General features: G+C 43.9%; 2 protein-coding genes across 5 annotated transcripts in view; one reads left to right on the plus strand and one right to left on the minus strand.

The window, feature by feature from the left end:
- chaf1a (chromatin assembly factor 1, subunit A (p150)) overlaps positions 1 to 2190 on the minus strand; it is a 30201-nt gene extending 28011 nt beyond the window's left edge. The window contains exons 1-2 of one of the 3 annotated variants that reach the window (XM_042342767.1): positions 2038 to 2117; positions 1404 to 1406 (exon numbers count right to left, since the gene is read on the minus strand). The gene's annotated coding sequence lies outside the window, so the exon portion shown is untranslated. Of the gene's footprint in view, positions 1 to 1403; positions 1407 to 2028 lie in introns of all 3 variants that reach the window. The other 2 variants (XM_007901126.2, XM_007901128.2) reach the window with 2 other exon arrangements.
- Positions 2191 to 9380: 7190 nt separating this feature from the next.
- Positions 9381 to 19131, plus strand: part of sh3gl1b (SH3-domain GRB2-like 1b) — a 75312-nt gene continuing 65561 nt past the window's right edge. For both annotated transcript variants that reach the window (XM_007901129.2, XM_007901130.2), the window contains exon 1: positions 9381 to 9756. In XM_007901129.2, the coding sequence (XP_007899320.1) occupies positions 9712 to 9756 (45 nt within the window). In that variant the 5' untranslated portion in view covers positions 9381 to 9711. The remainder of the gene's footprint in view (positions 9757 to 19131) is intronic.

The following is a 19131-nucleotide window of genomic DNA, read 5'->3' on the forward strand; positions in this document are numbered from 1 at the left end:
TTAATCGATTGGCAGATCGCTTTTCCGGGGCTATTAATCCCTTCAAAAAAAATTGGTCACTTTAATCCACGACTGTTTGTGGGACACTGCAGTTGGTTGTCACGTTTTACCCACAAAATATACAGTCAATCCACTTTACAATACATTCTGTGAAGCGCATTGAGACGTTTCGAAGAACTCAGCCCCAGTTCTAACGAAGGGTCATGGACCCAAAACGCTGACTCGCTTTCCTTTCTCCATAGATGCTGCCTGACCTGCTGAATATTCTCAGGGACTTCTATTTTTGTTTCAGATTTCCAGCACTGCAGTATTTTGCATTTTGCAAGGATTATTATTCAATGAACCTTGCGGGTAAGGATGGGGGGGGTTAGAGAAGAAAGTAACAGAGACAAACAATCTCAGATTCCTCCCACAATTTAGCTATAGACATTGCCTGAGTTTATATGAGATAGCGACAACCAAAAAGTAAACGAAAATATTAATAACCTCTCGCTTGCAATAACCGCTTTGCAAGCGAGAGGCCTGGGTTCGATTCCCAGCCGGGCGAAACCTTGGGCAAGTTTCCTAACACCACACGCCTGATAATAATCCCTCAAGAAAACAAAACAATAAGAAATTGGTCACTTCAATCCACGACTGTTTGTGGGACGCTGCTGTGTGCAATTGGCTGCCGCATTTCGCCCACAAATACAGTCAATTCACTTTACAGTATATTCTGTGAAGCGCTTTGAGACGTCGAGAAGACGTGAAAAGCGCTGCATCACATGCAAGGATTATTATTATTATCAGTCACATCTCCATCATTGCCAATTCCACCTGACAAAGGTGCGAATTCCTGAATTTGTACTATTGTGAAACAGAGCTCTGACGATAGCGTCTTGTGGCATAAATGCCATCTTAAATGATTCCCTCCAGATACAAAAAAATGCTCGTCGCTCGAGAGCAATGCGATGGGGAAAAGCATTTTTATCCACTGCCGATCCTTCCAGTCTGTGAAGAAACCTGACCGTAAAGCACCATTCAATCAACCAGTTTAAAGCCAAATCCTTGCTTCAGTGTCACATAAAAGGGAAATTCTCCAATGACCTGAGACAATTAGGAAGATGGTGGTGGGGGGTGAGGGAGGATGAAGGAGGATGGGGGGGGGGGGCTGAGGGAGGAGGATGGGGGGGTGAGGGAGGATGAAGGAGGATGGGGGGGGAGGATGAAGGAGGACGGGGGAGGGGGGGGAGGGAGGATGAAGGAGGATGGGGGTGTGTGGGGGCGAGAAAGAGGTGGTGGTGGTGGGGGAATAAAGCTGATAACAAAAACACTTGAGATACCGAGAAAAGGGACTGATCGATCACAGGATGTGTGTGTGTGTTGGGGGGGGGGGGGGGGGGTGGGGGGTGGAAGAGAAATACCTTCTGGCGGGTGTGTTGACCAGACCGAAACCACAAAAACAAAAGCAGCACAGAAATCCACGGGAGGAGTGGGCGACAACGTCAGCCACGAGCGAGGCGGGAGTGTGGGGGGGGGAGGAGGTGGAGGTGGTGGTGGGGAGAACCGAAAAAAAAATTCAAATTAAAAAAAAAGTTCAAGAATCCTTATTTCCCCCACCCCAACACAAAAAAAAACGACAAAACTTTTTCAGCGAGAAAGTGACTGGACTCCCGGCCGCGGCTTCCAGCGGGAATCCAGTCACGGTAACCCCGGGGCCGTCAGACAAACCTCCCGGAGCGGAGAGGGCTGCAAAGTTAGTGAAAACTATCAGAAGAGACGCTCTCCCCCACAGGTAGTCTCCCCCCACACACACACACACACCCCCCGAGGCTGGGCTCTGCCTCCCGCCTTCCGGAGAGAGAGAGAGGGAGAGGCAGAGGCCGGGGGGCGGGCGGGAGGGAGGGGAGGAGGGGAAGTTGCCCCCCGGAATAAAAATACCCGCCGATATTCTTCCCTCCACTGAGCGGCCGCCCGGGCGGGTGAGGCCTGCGCCGCTCGGCCCTCCCTCACTGTACCGGCCCGGGCTCGGGCTGCACCGCACCTCACCTCACTCACCTCCTCCCCGGCTCCGGCTGAGCGAGTCTCCGCTGAGGCTACCGGGCGGCTCTTCGCGCCCTCTCTCCCCCTCCCCACCGTCGGGGTCGGGGGTCCTTCAGGTCCGGGGCCTACTCTTCCCCCCCCACCACAATTTGGGGGTTCTCTTCCCCCCCCCGCTCACACTTCTCTTCCCCCCCTATTCAGGGGCTCTCTCCCCCCCCTATTCAGGGGCTCTCTCCCTCCCCACTCACTCTCCCCCCCACCCCCTCAGGGTCGGGGCCTACCCTTCCTCAGTGCGGGGTTCTCGATCTCCCCCCTCAGTCCCGGTGTGTTTTTCTCTCTCTCCCCCTTCCTCCTCCCTCAGACCCGGTCTGTCCCTCTCCCCCTCGGTCCTGGGGCCGAGCTCTCTCTCTCTCTCCCTCCCTCCCTCTCTCTCCTTGTGTACACACTCTCCCCTCAGTGCCGGACTCCCTCCACAGTTGCCGCTCGCGCTCTGTGTGTGTGTGTGTGTCTCTCTCAAACATTTGGCGGGAACCGGCGCGCGACGTGTTGGCTGCGCCGCGGTCACGTGAGCCGCAGCCGATCCCTCCCCCTCTCTCACTCTCCCCTCCGCCACCTTCAATCCCGGCCGTTATTTCCCGCTCCACCTCAACTGAAAACCGTTGACTTACTGTCGGAATAGTTACATTTGAAAAAACGAATGCAACCGATTAACGTTACAAATGCAACCCCTCCCCCTCCCGGAGCCGCGCAGCCTCGTCCACCGCCCGCCCCTCACGCTCGCTGGCCCTGATTGGTCGGCGTGGGGTATCCGCCCGCGGCTAATTGGTCGCTGAAGCTGTCAATCTCCCGAGCGGGTGGCGGGCGGGGCGGGGCGGGGGAGGAGCCAGCGGGGGGAGGAGGCGGGGCTTGGGCGTGACGTCACGCGCGCTCCTCACAGCAGCTGATTTGGGACCAAAGTGGTCTTTCAGGCAATTTTTTTTTCCTCATCCAACAGGAAATCAGCATTAAAGTGCTTCAGTCCACTCTGTGTCCAGGTTTTTTTTAATTATTATTGTTGTTATAACAATAATGTAACTCTGGCATTTCGTACGGCGGTTTATTAGAGTAATATAAAAAAAAGACAAATTCGTATTATTGCTTATTGTGATCAACACTGTTGTATTATTCTACTGTCGCGGCCGCAGACAACGACAGCGTCACACTCATGCCTGTGGAGCGAGGAGTTGGGGAGCCCGACACGCAGGGAGGCTAAGCAATTTATACTTAGCCAAATCACCCGAGTTTTGAGCCCCCAGAGTCATTCTCAGTAATAATAATAGTCCTCGCATTTGACACAGCGCCTCATCACATCTTCGAGATGTCCCAAAGCCCTTCACAGGATATACTGTAAAGTGAATTGGCCGTATATTTGTGGGCGAAACGCGACAGCCGATTACTCACGGCAGAGTCCCACCAACAGTCGTGGATTGAAGTGACCCAATTATTATCATTATTTTTTCTGATCTGGTTAGACAGCACCTTGAGCACTGCATCTGGTCACCAGGACAATGGAGGATGGCGCGTGAGTGCAGACGAGAGCAACGGGGATTATCCACAATGTTAAAGGAAAGAACTAACAGCAACGATTGGAAATTAAATTTAAAAAGATTAAAAAATCTAAATATCGGAGCGAGCTGTCCTTCTCGTGAACATTCAATTAAAAACAAGGAAGGCGCGATATTTACCCGAGTTTAAACATAAATGTTTTTATTTCGAGATGTGTCTGGCTTTGTTTTCAATTGGTCTAAATAACTAGGAAGCCTTCTCACACATCAACAACAACAAAATTACGTTTGTATACCGCCTTTCAAGTCGGGAAGACGTCCCAAGGTGCTGACATAATAATATAATAATAATAATAATCCTCACATTTGATATAGCGCTTTTCACGTCGGGAGGACGTCCCAAAGCGCTTCACAGAACACACTGTAAAGTGAATTGACTGTATATTTGTTGGCGAACGCGGCAGCCAATTGCGCACAGCAATGTCCCACAAACAGTCGTAGATTGAAAATGACCAATTTATTATTGTTTTTGGTTTTGGAGGGATTATTATTAGGCTCTGTGTGGAGTAAGGAAACTTGCCCAAGGTTTCGCCCTCTGCCGGGAATTGAACCCAGGTCTCTCACTTGCAAAGCGAGTGCTCTAACCACTGAGCTACAGTGTCAAAAAGTCAAGAGGAAGGAGTGAAAGCACTGCGTTACAACTAAATAAAACATTTCTATTGCTTCTTCTTCTTGTCTTTTTGATCATGTGTGAGAGGGTCTCTAAGCGGCAATCAACCCCTGGTCTCGGCTAACACTCAAATGCAATGCTGGGGGAGCTCTGGATTGTTGGAGGTGTCGTCCTTCAGATGGCACTTTAAACCCGAGGTCTCAGCGCCTGTTTAGGAGGATGTCAAATATCCAGTGGCACTACTCGAAAAGAGAAGGGAGTTTCTCCCGGTGTCATGCCCCCAAATAAAATTATTCATTTACCTCCTGGCTATTTTTGAGACATTGCTGATGACAAATTGGTTGCCACACTCACTCACATAACATACAATCACCCTGTTTTTCAATATACAATGTGAAACGTGTTAAGACGTCCTCCCGAAGTGAAAGGTGCTATATTCAAATGTAAGAAATATTACTATTAATAGATTCAGAGCCCATTCTATATGCAAATACATGCAGAATTTAAAATTTAAATGTGGGAGTGATTTACATCTCTGTTTCCTTGTTGAGTGGTAAAGATGTCTCACTTCTGTTGATTGCCAATTTTATCCTGTTCTTTCTGAGCCATTGACCACAACCACCGATTTTACAACCTAAATCATGCAAATTGCTGTATTGATAAGTTGTATCTGCAATGCAAAACTCCTAAACAATGACCATTATTGCAGTTAATACACCGGTCACATAATATGCTCATATCAGCGTACAGTCAAACACTTTCCTACCAATGAAGCCTAATCTTTCTTCCTTAATCATTCACAAATAAGAGATGATAGAAAGCTTTGAAATCTTTGTGAAAGAGTAAGAATGTAAAAACATAAGAATTTGCTCGGAGAAAAAAGACCCTCGTGGAGTCCTGTAGCTCAGTGGTTAGAGCACTCGCCTCGTAAGCGAGAGTCCTGGGTTCGCCGGGGCGAAGCCTTGGGAAAGTTTCCTTACTCCACACACCTGATAATAATCCTTCCAAAAAAAAACAATAATAAATTGGTCTCTTCATTCTATAACTGTTTGAGGACACTGCTGTAGGCAACCGGCTGACACGTTTCACCCACAAATATACACAGTCAGTTCACTTTACAGTGTATTCTGTGAAGCTCTTTGAGACCTCTTTGAGAATGATCATTGCAAGTAGTTTGAAGTTCCCTCCATGTTCAGGAGCTCTACTCTAGTTTTGCCTATAAGGTGAATGAACCATGTGCCTGGTGGACACATTTACACACATGATTCCTCAGGAGGAATTACGAGCTGCTTTGCCCTCTCTTGACCAGGGCAATCAACCCAATCTGTTGTGCCCTAATTGCTAACAGCAAACTCAGTGTAGACTGAGGTGAGATAACCCAGTGTAGACTAGGAGTATTATAATAATAATCCTTGCATTTGATATAGCGCTTTATCACATCTTTGAGACATCTCCAAGTGCTTCACTGAATATACTGTAAAGTGAATTCGCTGTATATTTTTATGAGTTGAGACACAGCAGCCAATTGCACACAGCAGTGTCCCAGAAACAGTCGTTAATTATAATTACTGAAGGCTAATAATAATAACAACACTAAGGATTCAACCCTGCTGCTTTACAGTCTGTATTGGCTCAGCTGCTCACTGAACCTGATGAGGCATTGAAGAAACTCTGCAAAGTGTCTATGTTTGTAGCAGGAATTGAAAACGTTTTCTATCAATAAATCGAATGGGGAGCTTCTTGTGTACAGTAAATAGGGTACCTTTCTACCTCTTTAGTTCTTGCTGCCATTCATTCCAAACAGATGTCACGGCAACAAGGAAGTCATGAAAGACAGATTTTCGCGTTAATGGATCCAATTTCCTTGCTGGCAAAAATAATAACGGATTCAGTTTACAATGTGCAAGGGAAATGAGATAGCACAGCAATCGAATATCTGAACCTTCGGATTCACCGGCCTGTATCATTTTTTACTTGTTCTGCTCCAATTGTGAAAACATCTATTTGAGGAGTTCTTCCGATAACAATGCAAGTTTATTGATGGTTTGGATTATCAGGTATCAACGGTTGTCGATTGTTACTCAGTCATTGCCTGTCAAAATAACATTGTATTTTAAACGGATTTCAAGCTCAAAACCAATCAAGGTTTCTCAAGTGAAAATAAATTCCTGTTAAAGTATTTAGGATTTGGATCCCTCATACTCAGGGACAGAAGAGAGTTTCTTCCGGTGTCCTGACTAACAATCCCCCAGATAAAATTGGTCATTCATTTCATGGCTGTTCATGAGTCACTACTGAGTGCAAATTGTCTGCCGTATTCGCCTACAGAACACACAGTCGCTCCATCTTATGATCCCATTAAAATGGCTTGAGACGTCTCGAAGACGCGATTAGGCGCTATATCAAATGCAGGGATTATTATTATTATTCCTGACGTCAAAGTGTCTATTGCAAATGCAAGGAGTATTTACGGCTAATGGTTTGCATTCTCGTACAAGATATTTGCATGTGTCTTCATATGCAAACCCTGGCACATGAAGCGTTCACTTCTTTGCTGAAAGTATTTCCTCTTTAATACAATATTTTATATTTTACTATTGTTAATTATAGTTGTATTTAATAATCTGCTTCAGTAGCTTCCTATTTATGGTAATGTCTCCTTGGTAGAAGAAATGCATTGACTGCATAGTTTCACAGAGCGATTTGGGCCGTATGCAGCGATGTAGAAATCTAATAGAGAGTTTAGGAGTACTTTATGACAATAACAATAACCACTTATATAGTGCCCTTCATGTGGGGTACCATCTCAGAACACTTGATTCACGCAGAGGCACGTGAGAATGTGAAACTTAGTGCTGGAAACTGTGTAGTGCAACAACTGAATTACAGATAAGAACTGTTTCCGTCAGCATGTCTCAGTTGGTAGCATTCTCGCATCTGAGTCAAAAGTTTGTGGTTCAAGCCCCATGTCAGGACTTTGAGCTCATGTCATCAAACCTGACACTCCAATGCAATGCTGGGGGTGTGCCGTACTTCAGATAAACAGGTAAACCAAGGCCCCATCTGCCTGTTCAAGTCAACGTTAAAGATCCCATGGCACTATTCAAAAATAGTAGGGAGTTTCTCTCGGTGTCCTGGCTAATAATCCACCAAATAACATTGATCACTCACTTCATGGCTATTTGTGGTTCACTGCTGTGTGAAAAATTGACCGTCTCCATAGCCTACAAACACACAGTTATCATGCTCTTGCGGTGAAGCACTTTGAGACATTCTCGCAATGTGAAATGATCATTATTATTACTACTGAACTGTGCTCGATGATAATATACGATGACGTAGGGACGATAATACAGTAGTAATCCTTGCATTTGACATTTGATGTAAGAATTGTAATGTTCAAACATCTCAGAATGCTGCCTGTAAAGGAAAAAAAGGCCAGGATTAAAAAATGGTGATGATGGGTGAATATTCTATTTTTTAATTTAATGCTTTTTGAATCTAGATAGGATCTAAACAGTTATGTACAATTGTTTCAATCACAATTTCCAGCATTCAGTTTCACATTCTCACCACCCTCTACATGAATAAAATACAGTGCTCCTAAACTCATCACTAGATTTTCACATGTATGTGGATGCGTTCTATCTCTCTGCCTCTACTCTCAATTGCATGACCACTGCTTTTCTGACCAATTGCCTGTCAGACATGAAATCCCGGTTGTCCTAACTTTCTCCAGCTAAATGTCAACAGGACCAAGGTCCTTGTGCTCGGCTCCCATCAGCGCCTTCTCATTTCACAACTCTGACTGCACGGATGCTCACTCTCCGTCAAGGAACCGGTGTGGAACCTCAGAGTTCTGTTCAACCCTCAACTGTCCTACTTTGGGGCTCTCATTTGTTTGGCATTGACTCAGTCCGCAACATTGCCCGCCTCTACTTTGACTTCTCCTAACTCCCTGCAAGTGTATCCCTGTTGAGACCCTCGTTCATCCTTTCATCACATCCAGGCTCAATTATTCCAATTCTCTGCCTACTGAATTCCTCAGCTCCACACTAAACAAGCTCAGACTATCCCCATGCACATCAGGTTCAAGATCCTCGTTTTCGCATTCAAATCCCTCCATGTTCTTGTCCCTACACCCCATCTCTGCGACCTCTTTCAACCTACTAATCTGGCTGTTCCCTCCACTCAGCAACACCAGCCTGCTTCATGTCCCCTGCCTAATTAATTCCATTAGTTGGGGGGGGGGGGGTTAAAGAGACTATCTGCCTCCCTTTCCTCCATTAAGACCACACTTTTGGGCACCTTTCTCAGCTCCACTCAGCTCAGGTTCCCAGTTGGGTATGTGAAACACTTTAAGGCGTCCTCCTGAGGCGGCGAGTGCGATATATAAATGTAAATAAATAGTTGCAGTTGTTGATTTGATTATTTTCCAGCCACTGTGCCCCAAACCTCTGGACCTTCCTGCTTCCTTCCCTCCATCTTGACCTCTTTTTGCCCATCTTGAAATCGCACGCGACCACTTTCCTCTTCGACTGTGTTTCCGGCTCGAGACACTGCCCACCTGGAGGGTGCTATATAAATTATATAATTTATGCTCTATCTTATCATTTACATTATCTCCTCCCTTTTCAACCCAACAAGTAGAAACATTCTATCAAAGGTCCACCGTGCAATATAAAATATTGTCATTGATTAAATGTACAATTAGGGTTAGGGTTTAGCAAACCGGCTGCCGCGTTCGCCCACAAATACACAGTCAATTCACTTTACAGTATATTCTGTGAAGCCCTTTGGGACGTCTCGAAGACGTGAAAAGCGCTATATCAAATGCAAAGATTATTATTGTTATTATTATTAAGACGTCTCAAAGACGTTATACCAAATGCAAGGATTATTATTATTGATAATTGAGTCCATCTTTATTATTGTTATTAATTATTAATAATAACAATGACAGAGCTGCAGAGAGGAATAGAGGCAATGCTATCTCCCTCCAGAGGGGGCGCTGTGCACTGGTGCGAAGCGGCGCGGGCAGCCCGGAGTTGCCCTGCCGGCAGGCGGCGCTGTGCCTGGAGGACCCAGCGCAGAGTGTACGTCAGCGCAGGTGCCGCGTCCAACCGAGGGATGGCGCTGGAGCTGGAGAACAGCGGTGGGAGGAGGCAGGAAGGGAAGCGTCTCTGAACGCGCGGCCGTTCCCCCATCTTGCCGGGGGGGGGGGCGGGGGAGTGGGTGCGGACGCTCGTTGGCGGCAGTTCGCCGCGGTTGCCATGTAAGATCCTGACAGGATCGGTTCGCGCGTTGGGAGTCGTCGTCCGCCCGGAAAGGCGGCTGTGGCTGTTGAGGGGAGACGAGGAGCTTCGAGAAGCGGAGAGGAGAGGAGAGGCGGTGACAAGACAGTCAGGAGGAGTTGGGAGGGGGGACGACGACGACTGTGCGGTCGGGTCGGGTCGGGGCCGGTAGTCGGTCAGGATGTCGGTGGCCGGGCTGAAGAAGCAGTTCTACAAGGCCAGTCAGGTAAAGCGGCGGCCGGTGCCCCCCCTCCACCCCCCGTGACACTCGCCTCTCTCTCTCTCTCTCTCTCTCTCTCCGCCCCCCTCCCCGCAACCTGCCCGGAGTCTCGCTCCTCCGCCCCCGCAACCACTGCCGTTCCCTCTCACCGCAACACTCCACACTCTCCCGACCGACCCTCACCTCTCTTTCTCTCACTCCCTCACACTCTCCCTCACACACACTCACACACTCCCTCTCTCCCTCACACTCACTCACACACTCACTCACACTCACTCACACACTCCCTCTCTGCCTCACACTCACTCACACACTCCTTCTCTCCCTCACACTCACTCACACACTCCTTCTCTCCCTCATACTCACTCCCTCACACACTCCCTCTCCCTCACACTCCCTCTCTCCCTCACACACTCCCTCTCTCCCTCACACACTCCCTCTCTCCCTCACACTCACTCACACACTCCCTCACACTCACTCACGCATTCCCTCTCTCCCTCACACTCACTCACACACTCCCTCTCTCCCTCACACTCACTCACACACTCCCTCTCTCCCTCACACACTCCCTCGCTCCCTCACACTCACTCCCTCACACACTCCCTCTCTCCCTCACACTCACCCTCACACTCCCTCCCTCCCTCACTCTCACACACTGCTGCTGCAGGTCTCTGCGGAGGAGGTGGAAGAGACGACAAGAGAAATTGTACCTTTCCAATAGGTTTACTTTAGGAATCTACACCATATTTTTTTTTGGGGGGGGGGGGGGTGGTGAGGAGAGAGAGAAAGGCTTCACAAGTGACTGGAATTTAAGAGTCCCTCCACCCCCCCCTCTCTCTTTCTCGCTCTCCCTCTCCTTATATAAAAAACAGAATAAAGAAATGCTGAGGAGAAAAGTCTCACATATCCAGAGTTGGGGTTGGAATGAATCTAAATCTGAATTCCATCTGGCTCGACGTTGACTCTGTTTTGGCGCTTGGCTTTCTAGAATTTGGCAGCTTCTTAAACTTCGACTTAAAGTTGAAGACCTTCTCTCTCTCCACCCCTTCCCCCCGTTGGAGTCTTTTAAGAACATAACAGAAAACTGACCTGCAAGTTACAGCCGATCTTCCAACAATTCGTTAATTCCTGGATACTCTGAAATGCTAAGAAAATAGTAATATTACTACCAGACAGAATGTGAATTTCACTTCCAACTGACTCTTGACTTGACCTTAGACTTTTCTTCTTTCGTTCCTGAATCTGCACGTTTTTTAAAAAAATAATTTTTGCGCTTTTTTAAATTTTTGCAGCTGTTTTTTCAGTTGTTCTTGAAAGACACGTGCCTGAATTTTAAGAAGCTTCCACGTTCCTAAATTCATTCTTAATTGCAAGTTTCTTTTTAAGAAAACTAATGCTTAAGAATTGTTGGGAACTTCCTGAGAATAATTTCTGAATGCAGCACATAGGTGGCAGGTGGGATTGCAATTTTTATTTATGGGGGAGGGTGAAATCAAGAATTGATTTGGATCGAAAGCTTATTTTTGGTGGAATTCATCGAGTAAGCATTGCCCTCAACTCAACATTGCATTCTGAAACTGCAATAGTTGTACAGAATAATCTCATTTCTTTTTCTTTGGCCCCCTCCTACTACAAAATGTATTTTTTGCATCAGTATTAAAATTTGTGTTTACATTCTTATTTATGATATATTTATTATGTATGCTATTATATATCATGTATTATAAATCCTGTTATGAATTATCAACTTGTATCATCAATTTTATCGAAGTGTGACATGCGCAGTCCGAGTCAGCAGATCCACTTACTGCTGTGGGCATTCATTTTTTTTTAGAAATAACACCTGAAGTGTAAACCGAGGTGCCCTGACATTCATCGTGTTGCGCTTTTAATGCGCTGGGGTGGGGAGTATTGAAGCACATGATTTTCTAACTCTTTGGTTATTTTACTCTAACTGTTTGTGGAGTCCTGTAGCTCTCAGTGGTTAGAACGTTCACCTCACAAGTTAGAAACCTGGGTTCCATTCCCGGCGGGGCAAAATGTTGGCCAAGTCTCCTTACTCCACACGCCTCTGTTTACGTTGTAGTAAGTGGGAACCCGATTGTTAGTCGATTGGCGGATCGCTTTTCTGCGGGTAATAATTCCTTCTAAAAAAAATTGGTCACTTAAATCCCCGACTGTTTGTGGGACACTGCTGTGCGAAATTGACTGCCGTAATTCCATCGCAAAGCGCGGCAACACAACCTGTCACAGCACCTGGATTGTTCAAATACATTACAAATTTGTATTTGATGACTGGAGCACTGATTACTCGATTTGAAAGGTTCTCTCTCTCTAATATAGATCGGTCCAGAATGTGTATACTTAACAAACAAGTTTTGTTTCTGTCAACGTTTACTTACTGGCTGCCGAAAAAAGTATACTGAGGGGAGCAACGAGCAATATTTCTCAAATGCATTAAATTCCAAACTTTGGGAGGTCACAGAACTCGATATACAAAGTGACCATTGGCTCTTTTATCATAAAATTAGTTTGTCTCTATGGTATATGCAAAAAAAAGGTACTTAGAGGCTTACTCCATAGTAGTCATTCTATGCAATATGAATTATGCAATTTGTTCTGTGAGGAATTAGTTTAGGTTTTGAATGTAAAGTACATGATTATAAATTCTGGATATTTGTCTGTGTACCGTTATCTACATTGTCGTGTATTCAAATTAGAATCAAAGCTACATTTATAATGATTTCTTGCCTGAGTGTAAATGTATGAACAGAAAGGGATGATGAACACATACAAATCTAAAAGAAAAGGACCTACTGAACAGGATGTATTGGACAGTGTGAAACTATTGTGTTGCAAGATTAGCTGTCCGAGCCATGCTGATTATTCTTTCTAGAGCTGGAAAATTACTTTGTTTCATGTTAATAAAACTGTCATTTAGAAAAGTAGTCTTTGCTCACTAATGGCCTCTAATTACGGTTAACCAAACTGACTTGTCAAGATCAAAATTAAAATAGATTAATGTTACCTTTCAATCACTTGACAGCAGTTTTATAGTCTGAGTGAACAGTATTATGATTTGTGAAACAATTGAGTCTGACTTATTGAGAGGAAGGAAGTCGGAGAAATGTTTCCCAGTGGTAAACTGAGACGCGAGATAAGCTGACGGATAAAAGTAGTGCTGTGGATGTGATGCATTTGGATTTTCAGAAGGTCTTTTGATAATTTGCCTGCATAAGAGGCCTAGTTAAGGCAATCAAGCTGAACGATATTAATAGAAAAGATGGCAGCTTGGATAAAAAGTTGTTTAAAGAACAGAGTGGGAGTACATATAACAATGGTGTACCCCAGACGTCTTTATTTCGCACCAGTGCNTTTTTCTCCATTTACATAAGTGATATAAATGGTATAAAAAGTGGTATCAAAAGATCAATAGCAAGCCAAAATGGTGGGGGAATCCTGCCAATGTATAAATCATTGTTGAGACCATACTTAGAATACTGTGTACAGTTCTGGTTGCTGCAGTACAAAAAGGATATTGGAGATATCGAGAAGATACAGAGGATGGCAACCAAAATGATGGACTATGAGGATAGAGTAAGTAAATTGGTCATGTTCACACTGGAAAAGAAGATTGAGAGGCGACATGATTGCCATCTTAAAGATTTTAAAGGGGCTAGTCAATATAGATCATGACAGCTTGTGCAGAATAGTAAAACCAGAGGGCATGGCCTGCGATTGAAGTGGTAAATTCAGAACCAATCTACACAAACGCTATTTCAATGAGCGAATGTGGAACAGCCTCTGGAACAGGCTCCCTAGGGAGATTGTTGAAGCAGGAAGTGTTGATTCTTCCAAACGCAGATTAGATAGTTTTCTTTTAGGAAATAACATTATGGGATATAGTACATAGGTAGTTCGGGATATACGTGCATGTGACTGCAGGAAGGTGGAAGGCGAACTAAATGGATCTTGATCTTCTTTTCGTCTAGCATTGCTCATGTTCTTATTATATGGAGTCCGGTAAAAGGGCACAATTTTGGAGTCCTGTAGCTCAGTGGTTACTCGCTTTGCAAGCGAGAGACATGGGTTTGATTCCCAGCAGAGTGAAACCTTGTTTACTTACTCCACATGCCTCATAATGGTCCCTCAAGAAAATAAATTAATAATTTGGTCACTCAATCCACGACTGTTTGTGGGGTACTGCTGTGCGCAATTGGCTGCCTTGTTTCGTCCACAAATGTACAGTCAATTCACTTTACAGTATATTCTCTGAAGTGCTTTGAGACGTCCAGAAGACATGAAAAGTGCTATATCAAATGCAAGGATTATTATTATTTATAATTTCTAACTGCTGCGGACAAAAATATGGACTTCTCATTTTGATAGAAGTCAAAATGAGCATATATTAACACTGAAGAAACCTTGGCAACCTCAGGAGGAAATAGACAGAAATTTAATACAGAATTGTGCACGTTATACATTTTAGGAGGAAGAATACGGGAGCAAGTGTACATTAAAGGGTAACAGTTTAAAAGAAGTTCTAAAAGCATAGATGTGGGGAAACTTATGTAAATCTTTAAAAGTGACAAGGTAAGGAGACAAAGCTGAAGAAAGCTAAAGGGATTTTTGGTTTTATAAATTACATGGAGCAGGTTGGCCTCTTTTGCACAAGATTTTCTGTCTAACAGAAATGATAATAATCTTTACATTTAGTATAGCGCCTTTAGCATTGGGAGAACGCTTCAACGACAAAATTACATTTGTAAAGCGTCTTTCATATCGGGAGGAAGTCCTAAGGTGTTGAACAGACAGAGTTTTGGGCCCGAGCTGGGGGTCGAAGTCGGGGAGGGTAGAGGACAGAGGGGGAAGCACGGTCGAAGAGGAGGGTCTTGAGATTGGTCTTGAAAGGGGCAAGAGAGGGCATGAGGTGGAGGGACTGTGGGATGGAGTTCCAGAGGGTAGGGCAGAGTGGCAGAAGGCCCGCCCGCCAAAAGTGGGCCGAGCGAGGCAGGGGACGTGAGGCAGGCTGGTGCCCGCTGAGCGGAGGGAGCGAGTAGGATGGCAGTATATACTATAAAGTGGAGTGAGTGTGTTTTGTTGATAACTGATGAAAACAAATTTAATAAAATCTCTCTAAAATTTATCAAAAATAAAATCTTGTATTTGTACATACAGAAAACATTTTTGTATGTTGAGGGATGGAATGTGGGCTCTTTGATGGTCGATTATAATACAAGATCGTAAGATCCATTGTTGACGATTTTATTCATTTTATTAACCATCCATGAACTTGTGAAAAGAATCAATTGCAAGTTTCAAAACTGTAAGCATCTACACAGACTGGTTATTGAAACGGTTATTAAATCTTCAGTTTTGGATAAACGCTGTATGGATTAGCCGTTGAAAAGAGTTGGTGAGGACTGTTGCATTAAATTCTGTATTAAATTTCTATCTCTTTACTCTCTAAAACTGTACAATATACGCTCATTTTGACTTCTATCAAAATGAGAATGAGTTTTGACTTAGGATCAACTGAATGTGTTTATATCATTGACATTCATTATATTTCTGAGGTGTGAGCCTTGACAGTGTGTGTCAGTCAGTAGGCTATTCAATCAAGGGAAGTATCATAGCTGAGCCTTGATCTTGTCTTAACCCAATGTTTACACATATTCGCCTAGAGCAGGCGGGTCACTGGCAATTGAAGTTGGCCAACTTACAGTGCTCGCACTATTCCATGTGAAGGGTGCTATATAAATTCAATTTTTTTTTCCCCCCACCTATCTGGGCACTGAAGCCAACTGTATCACCCCTAATGCTGCTTGAAATTCAGTGAGCTAACCTAACACAAGCTGGGATTGAACTTGACCTCACTGGTCTATGATTCTCTTTGTATACTGTCCTCCAGTGTGGAGCTGTATATTTTCATACTGGCCCTTGATAGATGATTCATTTGGGATGTAAGTTTATATCTGCGACAGAAGGGAGATAAATGGACTATAATGCAAGAGGAGATAGGTTGCTGAAATTCCTTTCACATTCTGTTTTTTCCCCAAATCCCGAGAGGTTGCAATGAAGAAAGCCAATCAGCCCATTTCTCATCCTTCCAGATTCTCAACTGTATCATCTTATTGCAGCAATAGGCTGTTTTGTAAATCCTGTGCACTGGCCTTGAACATTTTGCTGGTAACTCATTCCAGCTGTTGATTAGGCTCTGTGGTGTATAATCATTATTACGGTTTCCAGTGTGTCTAGCATTTGCTTCCTTGGGGAATGAGAAGCCATTAGTTATTTATGATAAACTTGTAGCTGTCATGATAGAATTGACCTCAAATATGTAAAATATTACAAACTTTTTCACTGGAGTTTAAGTCACAATATTAGTACACGCAACTTCAGATTGTAAATATTGACAGCCAGCTAATCTGCAGTTAATTGCGACTTCCAAAAGCAGGCAACATGCAAAAAAAAAAGGTTTAAGAGCAAAACGCTGGCTTTTGGATTTCACAGAGAGCTATGATTTTTGTTTTATCAGCTTGGTGTCTCACATATGCAAAAACAAGTGTATAGAAACCAGGCAGAGTTCCACATCTGCATGCCACCTATGCATGGTAATTGCCCTGCATGTGGAATGGAATATGCCCTTTTTGCGAATATCGGTTGTCAATGTCATCGGTTATTTAGTAGTGTCTATATCTACAGCTGGAAGTCTTAATTAGCATGTCAAAGTAGGTTGTGAATATTGCAAAGTAGACCCCCTTGTCTATTCATTTCAATGGACACACATATATATATCAGGCTTCAGAAATATATATATTTACATAAACTGTTGATTACACTAGTTACTGGAGATAAGATGCTGCCTAAAATAGAGAATCTGCAGAAATATCCACAATAACTGCCTAATAACGGCTGGATGCATTTTAGAATCAGGGAAAGTGCTTAAGAACTTCACAGCAGTTTTGTACTTTTCCATCTCCTTCTGGAACTCGTTTACACAGCCAGATTCTCTTCCAACAAGTTGTTGTAAAGGACAGCAGAGATCCATATTATATTGGTCTCCCAATATCCAGAGGGAAACTTAAGTATCGTAAACATAGACAAATTAGCTGTGATTGTCTATTTACTTGAGTGAGCTGACTCAATCAAATTTTTAGAGTACAACCGGTAATGGGTTGGGAACAGGCAGGATTTGGGGAAAGCTGTTTCCTCTCAAAAAGAAGATGGTGGGGATTTATATTCTAGAGATTGTCAAGCTTTGCAGAATTGTGTAGTTTTGTATCTCTTTCTGCACAGCTGCTCTTTTAAGTATCTGTATAGCAGGTCATTTTGCAGGAAGGACATCACAGCTGTGTTTGTTTCCATTCCCACCTAATGTCCACGTTCTCACCTGATGTCCATACCAGCACCAATCGCTTAAGTCATGTTTTGGGTGCAAAACTGTTTTGATTACATACCTCTGGAGCCCAGGAAGCACCGAGACTAATTGTGCCACAAACTCAGGATTTGAACCTGCAGCCTTCTAGTGCAGCAACTACTGGTGCCTTAGCCCACAAGATCTCTCATGGTCTTTGATTATGGTGGAGTGATCTTGGATTATTTGGGGTGAATCGCAACATGAATGCAGTTGGTGCAAATCAGTTTGAGTTCAGCTCAGAAGCAGGTTCTTTAAAAGTTTTTGCGCAGTCCAGTGATACAGCACAGATGCTCAGATCATCTGAAGAATTCTCGGCAGCAACCAATTTGATATGAAAGAGATAATAATAATAATAATCCTAATAATCTCTTACCAATAATCCAATAATAAGCCTGATATAGCGCTTTTCATGTCTTCCAGACGTCCCAAAGCGCTTCACAGAATATACTGTAAAGTGAATTGACTGTATATTTGTGGGCGAAAGCGACAGCCAATTGCCACAGCAATGTCCCACAAACAGTCGTAGATTGAAAATGACCAATTTATTATTGTTTTGGTTTTGGAGTGATTATTATTAGGCTCTGTGTGGAGTAAGGAAACTTGCCCAAGGTTTCGCCCTCTGCCTGGAATTGAACTCAGGTCTCCACTTGCAAAGCGAGTGCTCTAACCACTGAGCTACAGGACTCCTGGGTTTTCACTCCTGATCTCTTTACTGATGGAAGTGATATTGGTTTGCAGCAGAGGAAAACTGGAATAATAGAGGCAGCTAGTGCTAGTGGCAGAGAACTCCAGACATGGTGGATGAATCCTCGATTCATTTCAGAATGGCCTCTTGGCAAATTAAGGTTTGACTCCAATAGTGGAGGTGAGCTGGTGGAACTTCTGTAAGCCATGTTATTGGATGTGGTTTGAGAGGTGAAACAGTGCTTCAGTGGAGGAGTATGTATTCCCAGACAAGTAAAAAGGGTCTCTTACCAAGTTTGTCTTCTTGACTTTATGCAAATGCTAGCTGTACCCATTGGATCTATGCTTGCAATCAGTTGCATTTAATTGGCCTTCTCTCTTTCGTCTGACATTTTTATTTGTCCTTGAAAGGCTTGATCTTCGCTTCTTAGGCATCTTTATCCCTTAAGACTAAGAAATGTGCTATTGAACTTGTTAGCATCCCTTGTTCACAAATTTGCATACGACTCCTGTTGGGAGGACTCCTGACACAGACAGACATTTCATTGTTATTTGTGTAGATAATAGAGGCATCCCTGAAAAAAATGTGCCTATGATGCTCCCCCATGCAAAACCTTTCCGATGAGGTATAAATCATATCTCTACCTCAGTCGGTTATTGCATTCTTGGCAGACACACAGACAGACATTTTGTCTTCATTAGTATATGCTTAGCATAGGTTAGTTTGCTTCATGGCATTCCCCATCTCTCTGTCACAGTATTGTAACTGTTATTTAATATGCTGAGCAAAAGTTCCCTGAACACACAATTTCTGTATGGAACATGTGTAAGGGTTTGGTTGGTTAGTATATCCTGGCCTCTGTTCACTGCCAAGCTCAGTTCTGTCAGCATCTGACTCCCACACATGTCTCAGGTCCAACCAGAGCATTACCAATATCTGAGAATCACATTTAAGCAACAGAAATGAAACTCAATGTAATCATAAATCATAGTAAGCGGAATGTACTGTGTTGGCAATTATGATAAGATAAATGCTAGAATATAACCATTTACTATGTCAAATGTCCATGACCTCTGCCATTATTTACAAAAGCATCAATGTTGACTGTAAGAACAGTATTGTTTTGGTCTGATGGGACTGGAGCAAATGTAACAAGGATGGATATCTTTCAAATTTAACCTGAGTGGGTATAAGGAAAATTGCTTGTACAATATATTAGGTTTTGAAGCCCTCAATTGATTTCAGCTTCATAGCTCCAGGCATTTACTATCTCTCA

The sequence above is a fragment of the Callorhinchus milii genome, unplaced genomic scaffold, assembly GCF_018977255.1.
Source record: "Callorhinchus milii isolate IMCB2004 unplaced genomic scaffold, IMCB_Cmil_1.0 Scaffold21, whole genome shotgun sequence".
In the NCBI taxonomy this organism is placed as follows: domain Eukaryota; kingdom Metazoa; phylum Chordata; class Chondrichthyes; order Chimaeriformes; family Callorhinchidae; genus Callorhinchus; species Callorhinchus milii.